This window comes from Chenopodium quinoa, unplaced genomic scaffold, assembly GCF_001683475.1.
Source record: "Chenopodium quinoa cultivar QQ74 unplaced genomic scaffold, ASM168347v1, whole genome shotgun sequence".
NCBI lineage: Eukaryota > Viridiplantae > Streptophyta > Magnoliopsida > Caryophyllales > Amaranthaceae > Chenopodium > Chenopodium quinoa.
In genome coordinates this window covers 9015890-9036459 of record NW_018745684.1, presented here as the reverse complement: position 1 = coordinate 9036459, position 20570 = coordinate 9015890, and the positions used below count along the sequence as shown (strand labels likewise).

At 38.1% G+C, this 20570-nt stretch overlaps 1 protein-coding gene across 3 annotated transcripts; it reads left to right on the top strand.

The window, feature by feature from the left end:
* The first annotated feature begins 7637 nt into the window (after positions 1–7637).
* On the top strand, positions 7638–20186 carry LOC110717911 (protein GFS12-like). 3 transcript variants are annotated; one of them, XM_021896698.1, is made up of 16 exons: positions 7966–8091; positions 8197–8282; positions 9396–11540; positions 11692–12019; positions 12099–12314; positions 12406–12478; positions 12574–12779; positions 12870–12932; positions 14625–14833; positions 14935–15046; positions 15149–15670; positions 16580–16887; positions 16973–17207; positions 17276–17349; positions 19119–19254; positions 19601–20186. In XM_021896698.1, the coding sequence occupies exons 1-16, from the start codon at positions 7966–7968 to the stop codon at positions 19748–19750; spliced, it is 4989 nt and encodes a 1662-aa protein (XP_021752390.1). In that variant the 3' UTR covers positions 19751–20186. The 3 variants fall into 3 exon arrangements, with proteins under 3 accessions (XP_021752389.1, XP_021752390.1, XP_021752391.1); XM_021896697.1 differs by having other exon boundaries at positions 7638–8091; positions 19119–19694; XM_021896699.1 differs by lacking the exon at positions 7966–8091 and having other exon boundaries at positions 9385–11540; positions 19119–19694.
* The last annotated feature ends 384 nt before the right edge of the window (positions 20187–20570 follow it).

Here is a 20570-nt window from a genome sequence, read left to right as displayed (position 1 = left end):
AACAAGATTACTAGAACTCCTTTTAAGGGAGTTGAGAGAAGTTCTAATATTTTAGAACTGATCCATAGTGACTTGTGTGATTTTCATAGTATTCCTTCTTTGGGGAATAAAAGATACATGATTACGTTTATAGATGATTATTCTAGGTTTTGTTATGTGTATCTTTTACACTCCAAAGATGAAGCTTTAGTAAAGTTTGATATTTATAAAAGGGAAATAGAACTGCAAGTAGAGTCATTAATTAAGAGAATAAGAACTGATAAGGGAGAGAAATATTATGATCCAGTTTATTTCCAATCTTTGGGTATAATTCATGAGACTATAGCGGGTTATGCACCACAATCAAATGGTGTAGCTGAAAGGAAAAACAGAACTCTTGAAGAAACGGTTAATTCCATGTTATCTTACTCTGGTTTGAGTGAAGGGTTCTGAGGTGGAGCAATGTTGACAACTTGTCACATTCTTAACCGGGTTCCCACTAAGGGAAAACAATCTACTCCTTATGAACTATGGTACAAAAGAAAGCCAAACTTGAAGTATCTCAAGGTTTGGGGTTGTAGGGCAATCGTAAGAGTGCCTGGTAACAAAAAGAGAAAGCTCGGTGAAAGGGGCTTGGATTGCATTTTTATAGGTTATGCTGAGCATAGAAACACCTATAGGTTCTATGTAATAGAACATAATGACTATATATCGACTCATTCGGTTATTGAGTCAAGAGAGGCAATTTTTGATGAAAATCGATTTTCATCGATGAGTAGACCGAAAGATCTACAAATCAGTGCCAACAATAGGGAGATAGTAGAGTTGAATGATTAATTTGAACCTCATGAAGATACATTCGATAATGAGAATGTTGAAACTCCTCAAGTTAGGAGAAGTACTAGGGAAGAAGAACTAGGAACCCTCTTGATGACTTTATAATATATTTAGTTGAAGGTTCTAGGGATGTCCTTAGTTTTACTATTCCATATTGTTTTAATGTGGATATTGATCCAAAGAGTTATAGCGAGGCCATATCTTCTCAAGATAGTGCATTTTGGAAGGAAGCTATAAATGATGAGATGGATTCCATCATGGGAAATAATACCTAGGTCTTAGAGGATTTACCTCCCAGTTGCAAACCTCTTGGTTGCAAGTGGATTTTCACTAGGACAAGGAGACTGGATGGCTCCATAGTGAAATTTAAAGCCAGATTGGTTATCCAAGGCTTTAGGCAAAAACATGGTGTTGATTATTTCGATACCTATGCACCGGTTGCAAGAATTACCTCCATAAGGTTATTGATTTCAATGGCTTCAGTATATAATCTAGTGATTCATCAAATGGATGTCAAGACGACATTCCTTTATGGAGATCTAGAGGAAGAAGTGTATATGAAACAACCCAAAGAGTTTGTTTTGGAAGGACAGAAAAATAAGGTGTATAAATTGGTTAAGTCATTGTATGGACTTAAACAAGCACCAAAGCAGTGGCATTGGAAATTTGATGACACAATATTGTCTTTTGGATTAAAAGTGAATCAAGCAGATAAGTGTATATATAGAAAATTTGATGACAAAGGTCATGGTGTCATCATTTGTCTATATGTCGATGATATGCTTATCTTTGGTACAAGTTTACAACAAGTAGAATTGACCAAGGAATTCTTATCCTCATTTTTTCAAATGAAGAATTTGGGGGAGGCAGATGTCATTTTGGGCATCAAGATTATTAAGGACAATGGTAGACTTATTTTAAGTCAATCTCATTATATTGAGAAGATGATCAAACAGTTTAATATGTTTGATAAGTGTCCCGTGAACACCCCCATGGAACCTAATGTTAAATTAGTCAAGAATTCAGGGAAAACGGTTTCCCAATTAGAATTTTCAAGGATAATTGGATCCTTGATGTATGCCATGACAAGTACAAGACCAGATATTGCATTGGCTGTAGGGAAACTTAGTAGATTTACTAGTAACCCGGGTGTACAGCATTGGTTTGCAATTCGGAGGGTCTTAAGGTACCTTAAGGGTACGTTAGACTATGGTCTGACTTATAGTGGTTTTCCGTCGGTTTTAGAAGGGTTTTCAGATGCTAGTTGGATCATTTACAAAGAGGATGACTCTTCTGTTAGTGGTTGATATTCATGTTTGGGGGAGGTGTCATTTCATGGTCTTCCAAGAAAAAAACTTGCATTGCGGATTCCACTATGGAAGCGGAGTTTATTGCTCTTACTTCAGCTAGTAAGGAAGCTGAGTGGTTGAGGAATCTCATGATAGAATTGCCTTTATTGCCAAAGCCAATGCCACCGGTGGCAATCCATTGTGATTCTAATTCGGCGTTGATAAAAGCCTATAGTCAAGTGTATAATGGTAAGTCTCGGCATATTTCACTTAGGCATAGCCTAGTGAAAGAGCTTATCAATGATGGGGTCATAAATCTTGACTATGTTCTAACAAAGTTAAATTTGGCGGATTACTTTACAAAGGCAATGCCAAGACATTCCATCATATTTGCTATGAATGGAATGGGTTTATGTCCAAAAACACGAATTTGTGAAACCCAATCTAACGCTTGAAGAAACATCAAGTCTTAGATTCAATGTGGTTGAATTGCATCTTTGTTGTTTGTTAGCAATGTTTGTGACCCATATTGCTATGATACTTGTGATGTTAAAGGTAGCGTCTATTAAAGTTCTCAAAGATTTAGAGTTGAGAAGCTCTAAATGAAGGTGTCTTATCACAAGGGCACTATTACGTATATGAGAACCTACCTATATAAGTTCGAGGTTTAGCCGCTTCAAGAAGTCTAAATGGACATATAGACTTTGATGAACTTATGAAAGATACGGACACATGGCTGTTTAAAACTGTCATATGATGATTAATTCGATTAATCTTGTGTGTACTTCACCTTCGAATGGTTGGATATATCCGTGTGATTCAATCCGTATGGAAATCATGGGATATGATCATCGTAAGTGTGTTGTACTAGGTGTCAATTCATTCGTAGGGACATTGGCATTGATGCATGAGATGTGGCTAAATTGATAGAAGTGGAGAATGTTTTAAAGGAACAATCTAAATGGGGGAGGATTGATGATGATTTAGAGTGTTGTATGGTGCGCGCTCGCGCCCATGTTAAGCGCTCCTGCGCAAGGTAGGCGCGTCTGCGATAAGAGCGCGCCTAAACCGCGCACCTCTCTGGAAATCAGCATTTTGGATGAAAGTGGGTGGCGCGGGCGCGCCAACAACCGCGCCCCTCACTGACTTCAAGTTACATCTCGCAGGTTCTTTGGAAGGAGCGCCCGCGCGGCCAGGAGGCGCGCCCGTGTCGATTTGTGTCGCGCCCGCGCTGCTTCCTAGTTCTGCGATTATTTGCTGACGGTTATTTCTTTTATTAAAAGGATGGTTGAGAGATTAGAAAGAAACACAGAACATTTTTACTTTATCTCTCCAAAGAGGAATTCTCCACATTTTCTCTCAATCTTCTTGCAAACTATTGTGAGAAAAACTCTTGAAATTTAGCCTTCTTTGTGAATTATTCATTGTATTTCGATTCTAGTGCTAAGAACGAAATTTGTTGTCAATTGTATCTCAAAGAGGATTTCCGGTTTAACCCAAGCACCATGTGGGGGAAATAAACCTCTTTAGGAAATTGTATACACGCCTTTGACAGTGTATCAAGGTTTGAGTCTTACGGGACATCATTATTCTCATGTTCATGAATGTTGTCATCGGCTTGGAGGAAAGGCAAGTTTGATCTTTTCACACTAGTGGAATCTTTGTAAATTTCTGTAATTTCTTAGACTTTTCTAATACTTGATTGAAATACATTGTGTTGTATTTGTTATTTACAATTTATATTGTAATCATATAATTAAGGATTTGTTCCCACACATATTTTAAGTGTTTTTCTTCATTGAAATCACTGTAATCCTAACACTTGGCTTATATGGCTGGCCGGAGTCCTCAAATAAACATAAGACATGGTTGTTGATCCGTGATATTTGTGAGCAGTATCAGGGACCCATTCTCATTGGTGGTGATTTCAATGCAATTTTAAGCTTCGAGGAAATTGAAGGGGGGGCTGATATCTCTAGGAGGGATATTACTGCATTTCGGGATACCTTTAATGCCTGTGATCTGCGTGACTTGGGGTTTGGTGGGACTTGGTATACTTGGGAACGAGGGAAGGAGGAAGGGAAGGTTGTGCGGGAGAGATTGGATCGTTCTGAGGTAATACCAGTTGTGTTCTTTATTCCCTGAAGCTCATGTTGAACACTTGGTCAGGTTTAAATCGGACCACACCCCGATTTTGGCCCGTCTCAAGCGGCCAAAACGCAAGAGAAAAAGTGGCAAGAAGTCCTTCAAATTCGAAACCGGGTGGCTACTTGATAACACATATGACACAACTGTGAGAAACGCTAGGGATGAGTCGTCTGGATTGCTAATGGAGCAGAGGCTAAAGCTGCTAATGGGGGCTTTGAAGAGATGGAGTAGCAAAAAATTCGAGAATTTAGACAGACAAATCAATGACACGGAGCTGCTTTTGAAGGAGGCGCAGGGTAGGGCAATGAATGATGAAAATCTGAAATTATGCTCTTCTTTAATGGCAAAGCTCGATGATCTGTTCGATAAGCAACAAGCGTACTGGTACCTTCGATCCCGTGTTTATGAAATCAAAGATGGTGATAGAAACACCAAATACTTTCACCATAAAGCTTCTCAGAGAAGAAAGAAGAATGAGATTAAAGGGTTGTTCAACAAAGAGGGCGTATAGTGCGAGAATGAAGATGATTTAGAGCACGCTGTAACTGATTTTTATGAGGAGCTTTTCACCTATTCAATGCCTTCTCAGGAGGGGCGTTCTAGGGTGCTCGAGTCAGTTGGTGAGGTCGTTTCTGAAGAACAGAACAGTGAATTACTCCGGCTTTTCTCCAAAGATGAAGTTTTTACTGCTATCAGTGCGATGCACCTCTGTAAAGCCCCGGGGCCGGATGGTATCCATGCCATATTTTATCAAAAATTTTGGCACATGTCGGCGATGATGCAACAAATTAGGTGTGCGGGATTTTGCATGGTGCCTGCTCTCCGAAGCCGATAAATAAAACGAATATTGCTCTCATTCCGAAGGTTAATTCCCCCACTTCTATGTCTGAGTTTTAGGCGATTGCATTGTGTAATGTTTTATATAAAATTGCTTCAAAAGCAATTGTCCTCCAATTGAAGAATATTCTCCCAGGAATTATTTCAGAAAAAAATCAGAGTGCTTTTGTTCCGGGTCGATTAATTACCGACAACGCTCTCATAGCTCTGGAGATCTTCCACACTATGAAGAAACGGAGTACGAGTAGAAAGGGGTCAATTTCTCTGAATTTAGACATGAGTAAGACATATGACAGGGTGGAATGGTCTTTTCTTGAGCAATTATTACTGTAGATGGGGTTCTCTTGGTATTGGGTTAGAGTTGTTATGCAATGTGTGACTACTGTTTCGTACTCTTTTATTATAAATGGTGCAGTTTATGGTGATTTGACCTCTTCCCGAGGACTGAGACAGGGTGATCCGCTTTCTCCATATTTATTTATTCTGATTGCGGATGCCTTATCAGGTATGATTTGAAAGGTTGTGGAAGATAGATCTTTACATGGTGTTCATGCTAGTAGGAATGGGCCGGTGATATCTCACCTCTTTTTTACAGATGACAGTTTACTCTTTGTTAGAGCCAACCGAGTGGAATGCAAAAAAAATTGTTGATATTCTCAACTTGTATGAAACATCTTCCGGGCAGAAAATTAACTATGAGAAGTCGGAGGTATCTTTCGGCAAAGGCGTGTGTGAGTCGAAGCAAAAGGAGTTGACTGATCTTATGGGAATGAGAATAATTGATGCACATGAAAAATACTTGGGAATCCCTACTATCATCGGAAGATCTAAAAGTATTTGCAGCATTAAAAGACCGAATATGGAAGAAACTCCAAGGGTGGAAGGAGAAACTTTTGTCAAGGGCTGGGAAAGAGGTGCTTATAAAATAGGTGATCCAGGCAATTCCAATCTATCTTATGGGCGTTTATAGAATTCCCTCTGGAATTATAGATGAAATTCGTTCCCTCACGGCAAAATTTTGGTGGGGGAGTTCGGATGGGAGGAACCATGTTCATTGGCGTAATTGGGACTTTATGTGCTCACCTAAATGTCTCGGGGGTCTTGGCTTTCGGGACATGGAAGTTTTCAACCAAGCTTTACTTGGTCGACAAGCATGGCGCCTAATTCAAGCTCCTTCATCTCTTCTTGCTCGGGTGTTAAAAAAAACTCGTCTTTTCTTGATTCCTCTTTGGGTTTGCTTGGTAGTTATTCTTGGAAGAGTAGTTGGGGATCGAAATCCTTGGTGAAGGAAGGTTTGATTTGGAGGGTAGGGAACGGGGTTGCCATTGACATATGGGATGATCCTTGTATGACGGATGATAAGGACGCTATATTACAAGTGAAAGAGTTGACAATGTCCAAAAGGTGTGCGATTTGATTAATAGTGAAGGTAAAGAGTGGGATTATGACCTGATGACTTTTGTGTTTAATGAGAGGGATGCGAATTGCATTATGTTTATCCCTCTTAGCTCCTGCGAGACAGAAGACTCTTTGACCTGGGCTTTCACCATGGATGGAGTTTACTCCGTCAAAACCGCATACCTCCGTGGTAAATCATGCAACTTAGATGATTTCCACAATGCTTGGGTTATGATTTGGAAGCTTGATACTACCCAAAAAGTACGCCATTTATTGTGGAGGTTATGTACTGCTTCTTTCCCTGTCCGAGCTTTGCTTAAGAGAAGGCACATGATTGAAAATGACCCGTGGTGTGATAGCGAATGATAAAGTATTCATCGGGATCGAGATCTCGCACTTGGCCATTATTGGCAGAGTTCAGAGACTTATGGCTGATTACAACAAATATAATGCTAAGATATATGGCAGTATACCTAGAGCAAAAAAGAGCAGCTTGAAGAGGTGGATTGCTCCTAGCAGTGAGGTCATCAAAGTGAATTGTGATTCCTCTCTTGCGATTGAAGGCTGGATTGGGCTTGGGGTTTTGGCAAGAGATGAAAAGGGGGTTGTTTTGTTTGCTGGTTGTAGGCGCATGCGTGGGAGGTGGCCTGCTATTGTTGCCGAGGCGATGGTGGTGCGATTCGCTGTCACTTTGGGGCGTAGATACGGTTTGAAGCATCTTGTTGTGGAGTCAGATTATCAAGGCATAATCTCAAGGCTTCAAGCTACGTCTACTTACTTCTCCGACTTTGACAAATCCTTGATGATATTCTTGTTTCTAGTATGCATTTTGATTTCATTAGTTGGTCACATGTTAAGCGCGAAGGTAACTATGTTGCACACCATCTCGCGAAGTTAGTGCCGTTTGGGGTTCAGCAAATTTGGGAAAATCATTGTCCTAGTGAAATTGCCCCGTATGTACTTATGGTCTCTTTGTCCTTAAACCATGATTAATAAAGAGCACTAGCTTTCTTTCAAAAAAAAAAAAAACTATAGATGTCCAAAAAAAAACGTGTCAATTATTCTAAAACAAAAAATATATCGTCAACTTCAGTATGTAAAATTGTATTTTGTATATTAGTCAGCTTGTTCAAACAAATTACTTTAACTACAGTGACAAGTTATTCGATTTGGAATGATTTGGTTCAGATTATATTTACGGAGTACCATTTAACCAATTTCGGATACCGTTTAGGTCCGAGTCCACTATTTCGACACCGACTCAGCTAATCGACCAGAGTCGTCATAGGACAAATCCGGCACCTTCCCAAATTAACCGGTGCATCAATTTCAGTTCTTATTTTCTACAATTGATACCAACGTAAGTAAAACTTTAAACAATGCCCAAAACTATTAACAAGCACAAGAACAATTTCATCATCAACTGAGAGGTCAATTGCCCCAAAAATACCAAAAAATTCTCAAAATTGCAGAAAAAATGGAAGAACAAATGTGCATAGATTGCCTTAAAAATCGAATTCAATCAGATTTCTCCGACAAATTATTCTTCTCTTACGCCATTTCTGATTCCGCTCTTCCCTTCGCTTCTAGGGCTGTTGTTCAAGTAAATTTTCAATTTTCCTTTTTTTTTTTTTTTTTTTTTTTTTTAATTTTTTTTTATGATTTTGTGTTTTGGGTGCTAATTTTTTTGTAATTTGTGATTTTCTAGATGTCGAATTCAAGTGGGGAGGAATCATCTAAATTTATGCTGGTGTATTTACCTCGGCAAGAAGATGACTGCATCACTAAATACGTGTAATTCTCTACTCTTTACATTTTATACATATATATTAATGTGTTTTTGCTATCCGTCTAGAATTAATTGTTACTCGTGTGCTGATAGTGTAATCTGAACTAGTAATTTGATTGCGAACCAGGACGGAGTGAGCATGAAAGTTGGAGGACACAAAATATGAGTCATTTTCTCTTATCTAGTTATGCTTTGCTGCTTTAGATTGTTGGATGATCATCCATGTTATGGAACTTATGTTAAGGATTATACTTTAAAAGCTATAAAATGTGGGATTTAACTTGAATGTGATTATGGGTTTATGGCTATATCAATTGAATGTTGTAATAAGTTTGATGTTAGGTGAATTGGGCTTTTGTCAAAAGGGATTTATTTCTAACTTTATCTTTGTCTTTGTGTGTCTGGGATACTCCATATGTCCCAGATACTCCTTCTGTCCCAAATATTTGCAACATTTTAGTTAGACACGCTTACCGATGCGTAATTTTATATTAAATATATATTAGTAAATTTTTTTTAAAAATTAGCATTTGGAATATACATTATGATAGATCCAACAACACTTTAAATACATTTGCTTTCATAAATAAACAAAAAAAAAGGGTCAAAGTAAGGTGTGTGAAAAGTGCAAAGTCAAAACGATGCCAGTATTATGGGACGGGGGGGCTATAATATAGTTATGATGAAAGAATTCTTTCTATTACTGTCTATATTCAAAAGCTTTGGTGGGATGAAGGTTTGAATGGCTGAACAACGGCATCACTCTACTAGATTTGATATACTACATAGTAGAAGTAATAAGTTGTTACATTTCCTTTGACTGTTTTGTCCTTAATGGTAGTTAAAGTGCTTCTTTGATATAGTACAAAGTAGAAGTAATATATTGTGTCTGTGTATGGAATGGAGCCTTTTTGTTTCCGGGAGGGGGGGGGGATTGATCTAGCTTAAGGGCTCATTCCCAGTTAATGAGAAGCTTGGTGAAGGCACTGAAGTTTACTTGGTTGATATAAGATGCCCAAGCTATGGGTTTACTCATGTTCTTGTCACAGCCAAACATTATTTTATTTTACTTATATTTTCTTTCCTTGTGTCTCATCTCATGTGAAGTCTTGATATAGGGATGATTGTATTTTGGATGACGATGAATGCATTAAAAACGTAAACAATGATCAAAGTAATGACATAGAAGTCTCTGGCGACAACAGCTTTTCGCTGTCTTCTCCTATGTGTAAAATGTCCACCCCATTGTTAAGGACTGGAATGAAGACTGGAGTCTGCAGTCTTTATTGTGAGAACTCTTCTTGTCACTATTCTGGTAGGTTATCTTGCTTAAGAACTATTACTGCAATTGCACCATGTGCTTTTGTTGGACATTGTACCTTCTCTGCATTTGAGAATATAGCTTCCAATTTTTCATCTGGATGGTTGGAAGATGACATACTGTGTTCTCTCAGTGTCATGATTGAAGGTAAAGCAACATGTCGTGCTAGTCAAAATTTTCTTAGATTACTTGGAATCCCTTCATTTTGTGATGATCAAGTCCCTGGTTGTTTGAGGCATCCAAATCTGGTACCGGTGTTGGGAATGCTAAAGGTGCCTAGATATACCATTGGAGTTTACCCTAAGGCTCCTTATACGTTGGAAAACATTCTCCATTACAGTCCTGAAGCATTGAATTCTGAGTGGCATACAAGATTTATGATATACCAGCTACTCTCAGCCCTCTATTATATCCATGGTTTAGGGCTTACCCATGGCAACATCTGTCCCTCTATGGTGATGTTGTCAAGTTTTTCATGGACCTGGTTAAGCATATGTGATAGACCTCACGTAAAGTATGTATTAGGTGAAGATGATGAAGAATCCTTGGCCTCACCCCTCATAGGAAAAAGTTGTTCCACTCCTGATTGTCTTTCTAATAGCCTTTTTGCTGATCTGAATCTTTCCTCATCAGTAGATTGGCCCACAGAATTTTATAAGTGGTGGAGGGGAGATCTCAGTAACTTTGAGTATCTACTTGTCTTAAACAAACTAGCTGGAAGAAGATGGGGAGACCACACATTTCATACAGTTATGCCGTGGGTAATAGATTTCAGTGTCAAGCCTGATGAAAATTATGCTGTAGGGTGGAGGGATTTAAGCAAAAGCAAGTGGCGTCTGGCAAAAGGTGATGAACAGCTGGATTTTACATATTCAACATCTGAAATTCCACATCATGTTTCAGATGAGTGCCTTTCTGAATTGGCTGTTTGCAGCTACAAAGCAAGGAGGTTACCTCTGAGTGTCCTGCGTTTGGCTGTACGTGCAGTGTATGAACCTAATGAATATCCTTCCACTATGCAAAGACTATACCAATGGACTCCTGATGAGTGCATTCCAGAGTTTTATTGTGATCACCAAATCTTTTATTCTCTTCACTCTGGTATGAGTGATTTAGCAGTGCCTTCATGGGCTGGAAGTCCGCAAGAATTCATAAAATTTCATCGTGATGCACTTGAGAGTGAGCGGGTTTCACGTGAAATTCATAACTGGATTGATATCACCTTTGGATACAAAATGTCTGGTCAGCCAGCTGTAGCTGCCAAGAATGTCATGCTGCCGTCATCACAACCCACAATGCCAAGGCCAATAGGGCGTCGTCAACTATTTACTCAACCACACCCTGTTCGCTGTGGCAATACCAAGAGAAATAGAGTCAGTTCTACTGTTGGGGGGGCTGTCTCTATACATCATGAGAACTTAGTTGATAACGAGAAACCCTCATTCGATGGAACTGATTACTTGAGCAAGATAGAAGAAGCTGCTGCATTTTGCCAACATTCTAGGCATTTAAGTCCCATATATTCAGAGAAAGTTGTGAAGAGTTTCTCTGCTGACCAAGAGTCATCTAATCAGGATAGCAAGTGTCATGTAAATGATGTTACTAAAGCAACTGACAACAAATCCAGCTTTTGTATGTTGCCTAAAGTGGATTCCAATAATATCCTTGAGTATCTTGAGGAAGATGATAGTTCTAAAGGATATCAAGAGTTGTTGCTTTGGGCTCAACAATCTTCCCGTCAGAACAAACTCTCAACATCTGTTGCAAAGGATATCTTTTCTCTGGGCTGTGTTATTGCAGAAGTTTACTTGAGGAAGCCTCTATTTGATTCAGTTTCTTTATCCACATACGTGGACAGTGGTGCTTTACCTGGAATTTTGAGAGAACTTCCTCCACATGTGAAAATTTTTGTTGAAGCATGTATCCAGAAGAATTGGAGAAGGTACACCTAATTTATGTTCTCAAATACAACTTAGAGCTAATCAGATAATGACCTTATTGTCTCTCTCCACTCTTAAAATCATTCATATTATTCTAGCGCAAATCTCTCTTTTATTCATCTAATTGTCTTCTATTTTTTTTTTATTTTTCAGGAGGCCTTCCGCCAAGAATCTTCTGGAATCTCCATTCTTTCCAGTAACAGTCAAGTCCACATATATTTTTATTGCTCCCCTTCAGCTCTTGGCAAAGGATGGGTCACGTCTACATTACGCTGCTAATTTTGCCAAGAAAGGGGCCTTGAGATCCATGGGGACGTTTGCTGCCGAAATATGTGCTACTTATTGCTTACCTCTAATGCAGAACTCTTTATCAGATGTTGAAGCTGAATGGGCTTGTGTACTTTTTAAAGAATTTCTTAGATGCCTGAAACCTGAAGCAATCAAGAGATTGGTGTTGCCTTCCATTCAGAAGATTTTACAGGCTAGTTATATAATTTAGTTTATTTAAAATTGCAATTTGTCAGCATTTTATTCTTCTGCTACTGATATGCTTATTTCAGGCAACAGGCTATTCACATTTGAAAGTTTCCCTTCTGCAAGATTCATTTGTGCGTGAGGTATGGAACCATGTTGGGAAGCAAATATACCTTGAAACAATTCACCCTTTGATCATATCAAACCTGCTTAATTCTCCTCATAAAAACTCTGCATCTGCTGCGTCCGTACTATTAATTGGGTCCAGTGAAGAGCTTGGTGTACCTATTTCCATTCAGCAGGTTAGCTATAGAATTTTATTGTCAATCTTCTCATTTTATGGACATTTTGTTATTTAGTTATGCAGAACTGAGCAATGGCTGGTTATTGCAGACAATCTTGCCTTTGATGTCTTGTTTTGGCAAAGGACTTTGTGCTGATGGAGTTGATGCTCTAGTTAGAATTGGTATAAAATAGTTAAACTTTGGAAATAGGTGCTTGATTATGCTAACTGATAATGGTGCCTTGACTTCTGAGCTTGAGATGTCCTCTGATTTTCAGGTGCTGTTTTGGGCGAGAATTTTATTGTCTCACAGATTCTTCCGTTGCTGAAAAATTTTGTTCGTTCCTGCGTTGATACATCTTTTATCAATAAGCCCGAGCCTGTGCAGAGTTGGAACTCTTTAGCTCTTGTTGATTGTCTATTTGTGTTAGATGGTTTGATCGCATTGTTGCAGAAAGAGGTGGTGGTCAAGGAGCTGCTTGAAGTACTGGCCCTTTCTTTATAACTAATTCTATATTCGTTCTTGATTTAATTTTTCTCTCCTTATTAATCGTGTTTGCGTGCTAACATTCAGGGCCAAAGTTGCTTGTTTGTTGTGATTCTTATGCGAGGCAACCTGGAACTTCCAGTACTTCAGGTTTTTTATCTGCAATTTTACTTCAATTCTAAGATTTTTGCACGAGCAAAATTTGAAGTTAATGGTTTTGTGAGAGTGTGTTTAATGTCAGAGAGGGGCAAAATAGTTTTTTTTTTGGAGATGAGAACCCAATAATCTTGTTTGTATAACAATTAAGGTTACCACTATGCTATACTTGCAGCAGCCTTGATTATCAAGGAATCTGAGAGCTAAAGTTTTTGGTTAATTATTACGACCTTATGTACGGAATATTTCAATGATAGAACTTTTGCATGAGGTTTTTGGAAATTAGGATCCTGTTAGAGAGGAACTTGAAAGTGTAGCATGGTACAAAGAAACATTGCATAGAGTGCTTGGCTATGTGGCACGCAGCATATTTCCCTTGATAGTCATCCCTTGAACCCTACACAATTCCATACTGGAGACGATACAACAATTTACTTCATAGCTTGTTGTGCCCATTGTTCTGTCCCTATCCCTGTTCCCTTTTTTTTTTTACCCTGTCCCTGACTTGGTGCAACCAACATGTTAGGACTTGAGTGGGGAAATGAAAATTTGTTTATCTGTATAATTTTCTTGTGAATTTTTCTTAGGATGTGTGATAAGGATACAGAATTCCAATGACATGGAAATGGAACTAATCCAATGGTTAACAAAGCACATGTTCAGTGCTTGTTTTTCTGTGATCCTTATGTTACCTAGTAGCAAGTTTTTTTACTGTATCATATATAAATTTCAACTCTCTCCTTTTGTTTTTCTTTTTAAGCGGCTCTTCCAAATTTTAGTAGAAAAATCACCCCGGGTCTCTTGTTATATTTTTATTTCCTTCCGCTTTTTGGAGAAAGCAAGATATTTATTAAAGCGAATTCCTGTATTTCCTTATGGTACTGGCCTTCCATTTATGAAGATACAACAACCTTGTTTTTATTGATAAACTCTGCCCTGCCTTTTCTTCAAATATTAATTGCCTGGACAAAGGCTATGCCAAACACAAGGCCTTTGCCTGCTTCTTAAACTTTGGTAGTTGGCAGGATTGTAAAAAAACAAATTGATAAGATTGAGGTTTCCTTATTTTACTAGTTAACCCTTGTGATAAGAATATGGGCCAAAAGATTTTTTTATTTTTATTTTCAAAAGTTTGTATTATTCTGTGGCTTTTGTCAAACAACTATTTGGAGCTGCTTAGTCTTTGCCCTTGTTACTCTAGCAAGTTGAATGATATGCCTTTTTTGACGTTGTTTCATAGTCTCACACTCAGTACCAATAAATTAATATGTCTCGTGCGTTGTTGAGGCATTGAGGAGCTCCAGTGGCTTGCCGATCATATTATTAAATGGGTTCAGGAGCTTACTTCTAAGCCCTCTTTGAGATGCTCTTTATTTGATAGCTTATGGAATTGATACAAACTGAGCAGTTAATCCTGAAAATTTTCATTACCTAAATCTTTACGTCTCTTTTTGTGAACGTATGCATTTAAATACGCATGCTCCTCCTATATTCTTCAGCTTCTCCATCTAAATTCTCATACTTGGTTGTATTAGGCTTTGTGTGGCCTGCATTTCATTTTCTATGTATGAGAAATAATCCTTTCTTGCTTTTTCCACTATTGTGTTCTTTTTTTCTGAAGTCCTGTATGCATTTTGAGTGTCAAACTTCTTGTTTATGTGATAAATTGTTCTAGTCTGTTTCCAGGCTGCTGCTGCTACTCTCATCACTATTTGTCAGCAGATTGGTCCAGACTTAACAGCTTTGCATATCATACCTCAGCTGAAAGAGCTGTTTGATGAGCTTGCTTTTTCTCGTGAATCATCTAGTTCACCCCCCTCTCTGGGAAAAAACTATAAGATCTCCAAACACAGCTCAGACAAGGAGGCACAAATTGAAAGCCGCATGGATCTAGCGTGGGTGTCGAGCACTTCTCCATTAAACACTAGTGCTATTTTTAGATATTGGAATTGTGGTCTGCTTATTGTTGTTTTAAGATTTACTTGGATGTATGCAGGTTGCTTTTATATCCTTTTCTTGCAACTCTTCTTGGCATAGAGAGACTGCGGCAATGTTGTGCTACGTGGCTTCTGCTTGAAAAATATCTCCTTAAGCATTATAACTGGAAGGTGGGGTTATTTTTTCCTTGTATGTTTGTATTTCCTTTGTCAAGTTGATACTGATTTCATGGTATACTTACATTTCGTTTTTCTAAATTCATTATGATTTAGTGGGAATTTACAGGAGATTCATCTAGGAGCAGTTCAGGAAACTGTGATTCTAGAAAAGCCTTGATCAAAGAAAGCGTTAAGTCTAAGTACAATCCAACCAAACTGCTAATGAACGGAGTTGGATGGGCAGTACCACAATCTCAGGGAAGTAAAGGAAGCAATGATATGGTACTTCATAAACGCTTTTACGAAACTCATCAAAACTCAGCCGAAATTAACTCAGAAACTTTTAAAGTTGGCAAATGTGAACCATGGTTCTGGTTCCCTACTCCTGCTACTACTTGGGAAGGGCCAGATTTTCTTGCCCGTGCTGGCACTTCAAAAGATGAAAGTCCATGGAAGATTAAGGCATCAGTAATACACTCTGTCCGTGCTCATCATGGAGCACTGAGGTCTTTGGCTGTGGATCAAGATGAGTGTACTGTATTTACTGCAGGAGTTGGTCCTGGTTTTAAGGGAATGGTTCAAAGGTGGGACTTGTCAACTGTTGATTGCGTGTCTGGTTACTATGGGCATGAAGAGGTTTGCTTCCTATTAAACTTTTGCATCATTGGTGGTTTTCCCGTTTTGTTCACTGTTTATTCAACAGCTCATTGGTAGAAAGAGATGCCCATCTTGATAACTTGAGAAGGATATATGACAGATTCAAACAATGATGTTGATGTAGAATTCATAGGTCTAGAATAACACATTCTGTGAAGTTCATATTTGGTGTTCTCTGGTCAGTGGACAACTTGAGTATCAAATTTTGTCCATTGTCCTAGATTTATTTGATTAATCAAGATGAAAGAACTGATAACCGGGATAATGCGGCTTGATTTTTTATGGTATATACGTCCCCTTGCTCACAATGAGAGCTTAATTTCAAAGGATTTACATTAGACATGAACATCTTGGACAGACTTATCAGCTGTACGGAGTAGTTTAAGCTGTTTGACTGAATAAGAAACAAACAAGGATTTGATCAAATCTCAAGCTATTTGGCTGACGAAGTACCTGTAAATAAGAATGTGCATGGTCTATACTTGTAAAATAGAATTATGCATAGTATTTTTGCCATTTTGCACAGCTGGACTCGTGGATTTATCAAGTAAATTTATAAGCATCAATAACTGCAAGAGCTTAATCATAAATTGCAATTTTAAAATGTTCTTACAAGGCATCCGTAAGATCTATTTCAAGCTAGGAATCTTTCAAATTTGCCTTATTAGGAAGTAGTGAAAACTGGAATAATATCAGCACTTTTCCGTAGGATGTCATCCAAGACAGTTATTGAAATATTGTTGTTGAATATTTTTTTGCTGTATTTTTTTTCCTTAATCATATAGTCTTTCCTGCTCTTTCTTTAATCTATACACTGTATGTGACTTTTCAGCTGTTTTACTGAAGCTTGATGAACTTGGATGTCTGATTGATATTTTCTACTTCCAGGTGGTGAATGACATATGTATCCTTCCTTACAGTGGGAGGGTGGCATCTTGTGATGGGACCATACATGTTTGGAATAGCCAAACTGGAAAAGCAATAACAATAATTTTTGAATCATCTGCCAATATGACTCAAACTTCTGGACTTCCATCTTCTGCAGTGAGGGTCAACACTGACCAAGCTAGTATGCTGAACTCATACCCACATTCTGGTGGAATTTTTACCAGCATTGATAGTACTTTGTATACCTGCATGCATTTCTTAGAATCTATGGAAAAGCTGGTAGTTGGTACTGGAAATGGTTCTCTCAGGTATAGGGAAAGTGGAAGTAGTTTCCATCTTTACCAAATCTCTGGACTTTTTCCTGGTTATTGAGAGTCTTTTGCTAATATGCAGATTCATTGATCCTGCTGTCGGCGAGAAGCTTCATATGTGGAACAGTGAATATGCGAATTATGGATTCCCTTCCCTTGTTTCTGCCATATGCTCGTGTGGTTCTGACAAAATGGAATATGCTTCTTCTCACTCTTGGATTGCGGTGGGACTGGGTTCTGGTAATTGCAGGCTGCTTGATGCCAGAAGTGGCAATGTCATTGCCTCCTGGCGTGCTCATGATGGATATGTGACAAAGGTATTTCTTGGTAGAAAATATGTCTCTTTAGATTGCAAATTACTTATGTGAATGACTTGTTCATGCAGCTGGCTGCACCAGAGGATCATTATCTTGTTTCCAGCTCTCTGGACAAAACCTTACGAATCTGGGACCTCAGAAAGTAAGTCTTGAGTTGGGTGGTCTGTGTTGTATTACATTCAAGTGCTATGATGCCTTCATGTCGTTCATGATATGTAATTAGCTGCACTTGCTTAATTTGCTTTTTTTGGGGAGTTAGACCGGTTGTACTTTTCTCTAATATAGGCTGCTCAATTTTTTTTATTTTTATTTTTATCTTGTACGTGTGTCATCTATGAATTTTCAACTGAGGTGAAAGCTGTATAAATATAATTTTGCTCATGAAATTATAATTACAATTATGCATTAAAATAAAGCCTACCAAACATATTTTTCAAAATCTTGTATGTCAATTCTTAGGAACTAATAATAGGACTACCAAATCTTCCTCTAGCTGAGACAGCAGTTCTTCTCCTATGCTAGCACCTCAGGTCTTGATTATTGATTCAGTGTGGGATGAAATCATACCTTTTCAGTTTGCTTTCACTCATTCTCTTGTCACTCCGTTCTACCTCTCTTTCCATTTTGTGTAGGGTAAGTGTTAAATGTTGTGTGATTGATTGTGTAGGGTAAGTGTTAAATGTTGTGTGATTAGACTTTGCTTCTATCCTAAAAGAATCCAACTAGTCTAGTTGAATATAAGATAAAATCTAAAGCAATACAGAGTGAAGATTGTTTATTAAGATCTTTCCAAGTCCCAAATGAGGAGATAGACTAGCACCTTTTTGGTGGATTTTATGCCCACCCTCATACCTCATTGCAGGCTGGCCTTTTGTAAATCTGTCTTTCCCAAGTGAACGCCCTTGAAATAGGGATCTGATTTGATTGGGCTTTGAAAAAGAAATCCTTTCTTCTAGGTAAAAAAAAAAAAAAAAAAAAAAAAAAAACCCTTGTTGAAGATGGTAGAATGGAAAAGTTATTATTTGAGATGTCTTGTAGTTCTGTTCTTCCTTAAATAATAAAAATTTAAAAATGCTTAGTGGGCTTATGAACTTGGCTTTATTTCTTTATACAGTAATACAGTAGCATTTAGAAAAACAAGAAATGAAACAATGAATTAATCTTAATTAATGCTATGTAGTTCATCATTGCAAAATTCACTGTGGTTGATGAACTACATACTGTATATCCATTCTGCTTCATGATTTGAATAAATTATAAATTAGGGAACCATGCCAACATGGATTATCTTGAGATTTCATCTTAATATCACATATATTCATCTTCAGAAAGGTTTGCTTCTTCCTTGGCGTGCTATAGGATTGGTTGTTAACAATCACATGGCTCAAAAGGGTTGGGCTTCATTCCACAAGAGAAGCTTCTTGAAGCAAAAACCTCTTTCCCTAGGCTAGGTAACAACTTACAGCCTGCTAACTGACAAAACTCTCCCTCCCAGATCTCCCCATTGTGCTTGATGCAAATATCACCTTTGTTTTGAGTTATGTTTTGAAGTCCCTTACCTTTGTGTTCACTGGCCTTGAATTCAGCGTTCTACTTAATCTCCCATCACTTGCATCCAGATCCCATGGAAAAAGAGTGACCATGAGACATCAAATTTCACATATCCCTGGTGTCCTAGATTTTGTACAGTCTCAGACTCTCAGTTCCCTCATCGGCTGATGCTATTGGGAAGTTAGAGCCATGGATTTAGCATGACTAGTTTTCAAATTGTACAAGCACGGCATGGTCAGCTTGCCTTGAAATGATTGTTCATCTAAAAGCGTTACTCTTGTTTGTGGACACTGTTAAGTGCTGCATTATACTGAACTGCAGCTCATTTATTAATTGCTGGATTTGCTTTCTGTTTTGCAGGAGTTTGCCGCCACAACCCATTGTCTACAAAGGTCACAGTGATAGTATATTAGATTTTTCTGTTTGGGGCCAAGATATAGTTTCAATTGCCAAAAATAAAATTGGACTCTCCTCTCTGGCTGGAGCTGTGGATGAAGTAAGTACTAAAACTGTTTTAACTATTGACATACAACACAGACTAAGGAATATATTCAGAGTAGGAGACTGGACTGTAGGCTGCAATTTCTTGTACTTCATACATTGTGTATTAAACCAAGCAAGCTTGGTGGAGTTGGTGAGAAATTCACCTTGTAACTTTAAAGTCACAAATTCAAACCCCACCAACTACATTTGCTTGGGAGTAGGGGGTTCCCTTACCTCCCTCCTCTACTCTCAATCGTTAACCTGCGTAGCTAAGTTGGCTTAATTTGTGAGAGGTGCTGGTTTAGTAGGGCCATATTTTTTTTTTTCCTGCTAGTTTGTTGAATTTTTCTTTTCCGCAGTATGGCCAGCATCGTATTGTTCGTCAGGCTCTACATATAGCAGACCGAGGGTTCCAAAACATGTCTGTGTTGTCTAGCATAGCTATTCTTCCATTTTCACGACTTTTTCTCGTCGGAACAGAAGACGGTCAGCTGAAAATTTGTTCTTGAATTGCTGTTTATGGCTCTGCTAGTTTTACACAATCGAGAGCTAGATTCATCAAGGACGAATACACCATGAACAACACACGGATAGGAAATAGTAAATTTACACCAAGATCGGAGTTTGCATAATTCATTTCAATTATTAATTTTTTTGTATAGCTTGCTTGTATCATTCATTTGTTTGTTGTTTCCCTCTCCATTTTGTTGTGTTGGGAGTTTTTAGGGGTGGGAGAACGGTAGATGGTTTTTGGTTTCATCAACATTTTTGGTGTGTTTTAGTTTATTACTTATACCAGTATATTTTTACTTTAGAGGAAATTTACAGTAACACGTGTATCCTTACGTTTTCATTTAGTGTAAATTTTGTAATTTAATTATATCATTCTTACATCTATTTTTTATTTTTTATTTTTAATGTCTTTATATTGAGATTTGCTTTAAATTGTCTGCATGATACTCGAGTTTCCTCACTAAACCTGACATATTCCTTGAATGATGAACATTTATTCCTTAACTGCTCTGTCTGAATTAGCATTAACAACCTTAGGGTGGAGGTTTCACGTTGCATAGGCCGAGGCGTGTGAAGAAACTCACTGAGTCTCACAACTCGCACTTGAAGAAAATCTCCCATGTCCATTTTCATTCCTTTCAAAAACACACTTTGCCTTTATCTTTTCACTAGGTTCACATTCTTCTCATTATATAATATGCATTGCAGAATTGATGGTGAATTTTCCTTTCAAACAACCTTCCAAGAATAAAAGGTCCAAATTTTGGGTTGAAAGGGATGGATTTGCAGATTACATCCCATTTCAACCCAAAACCA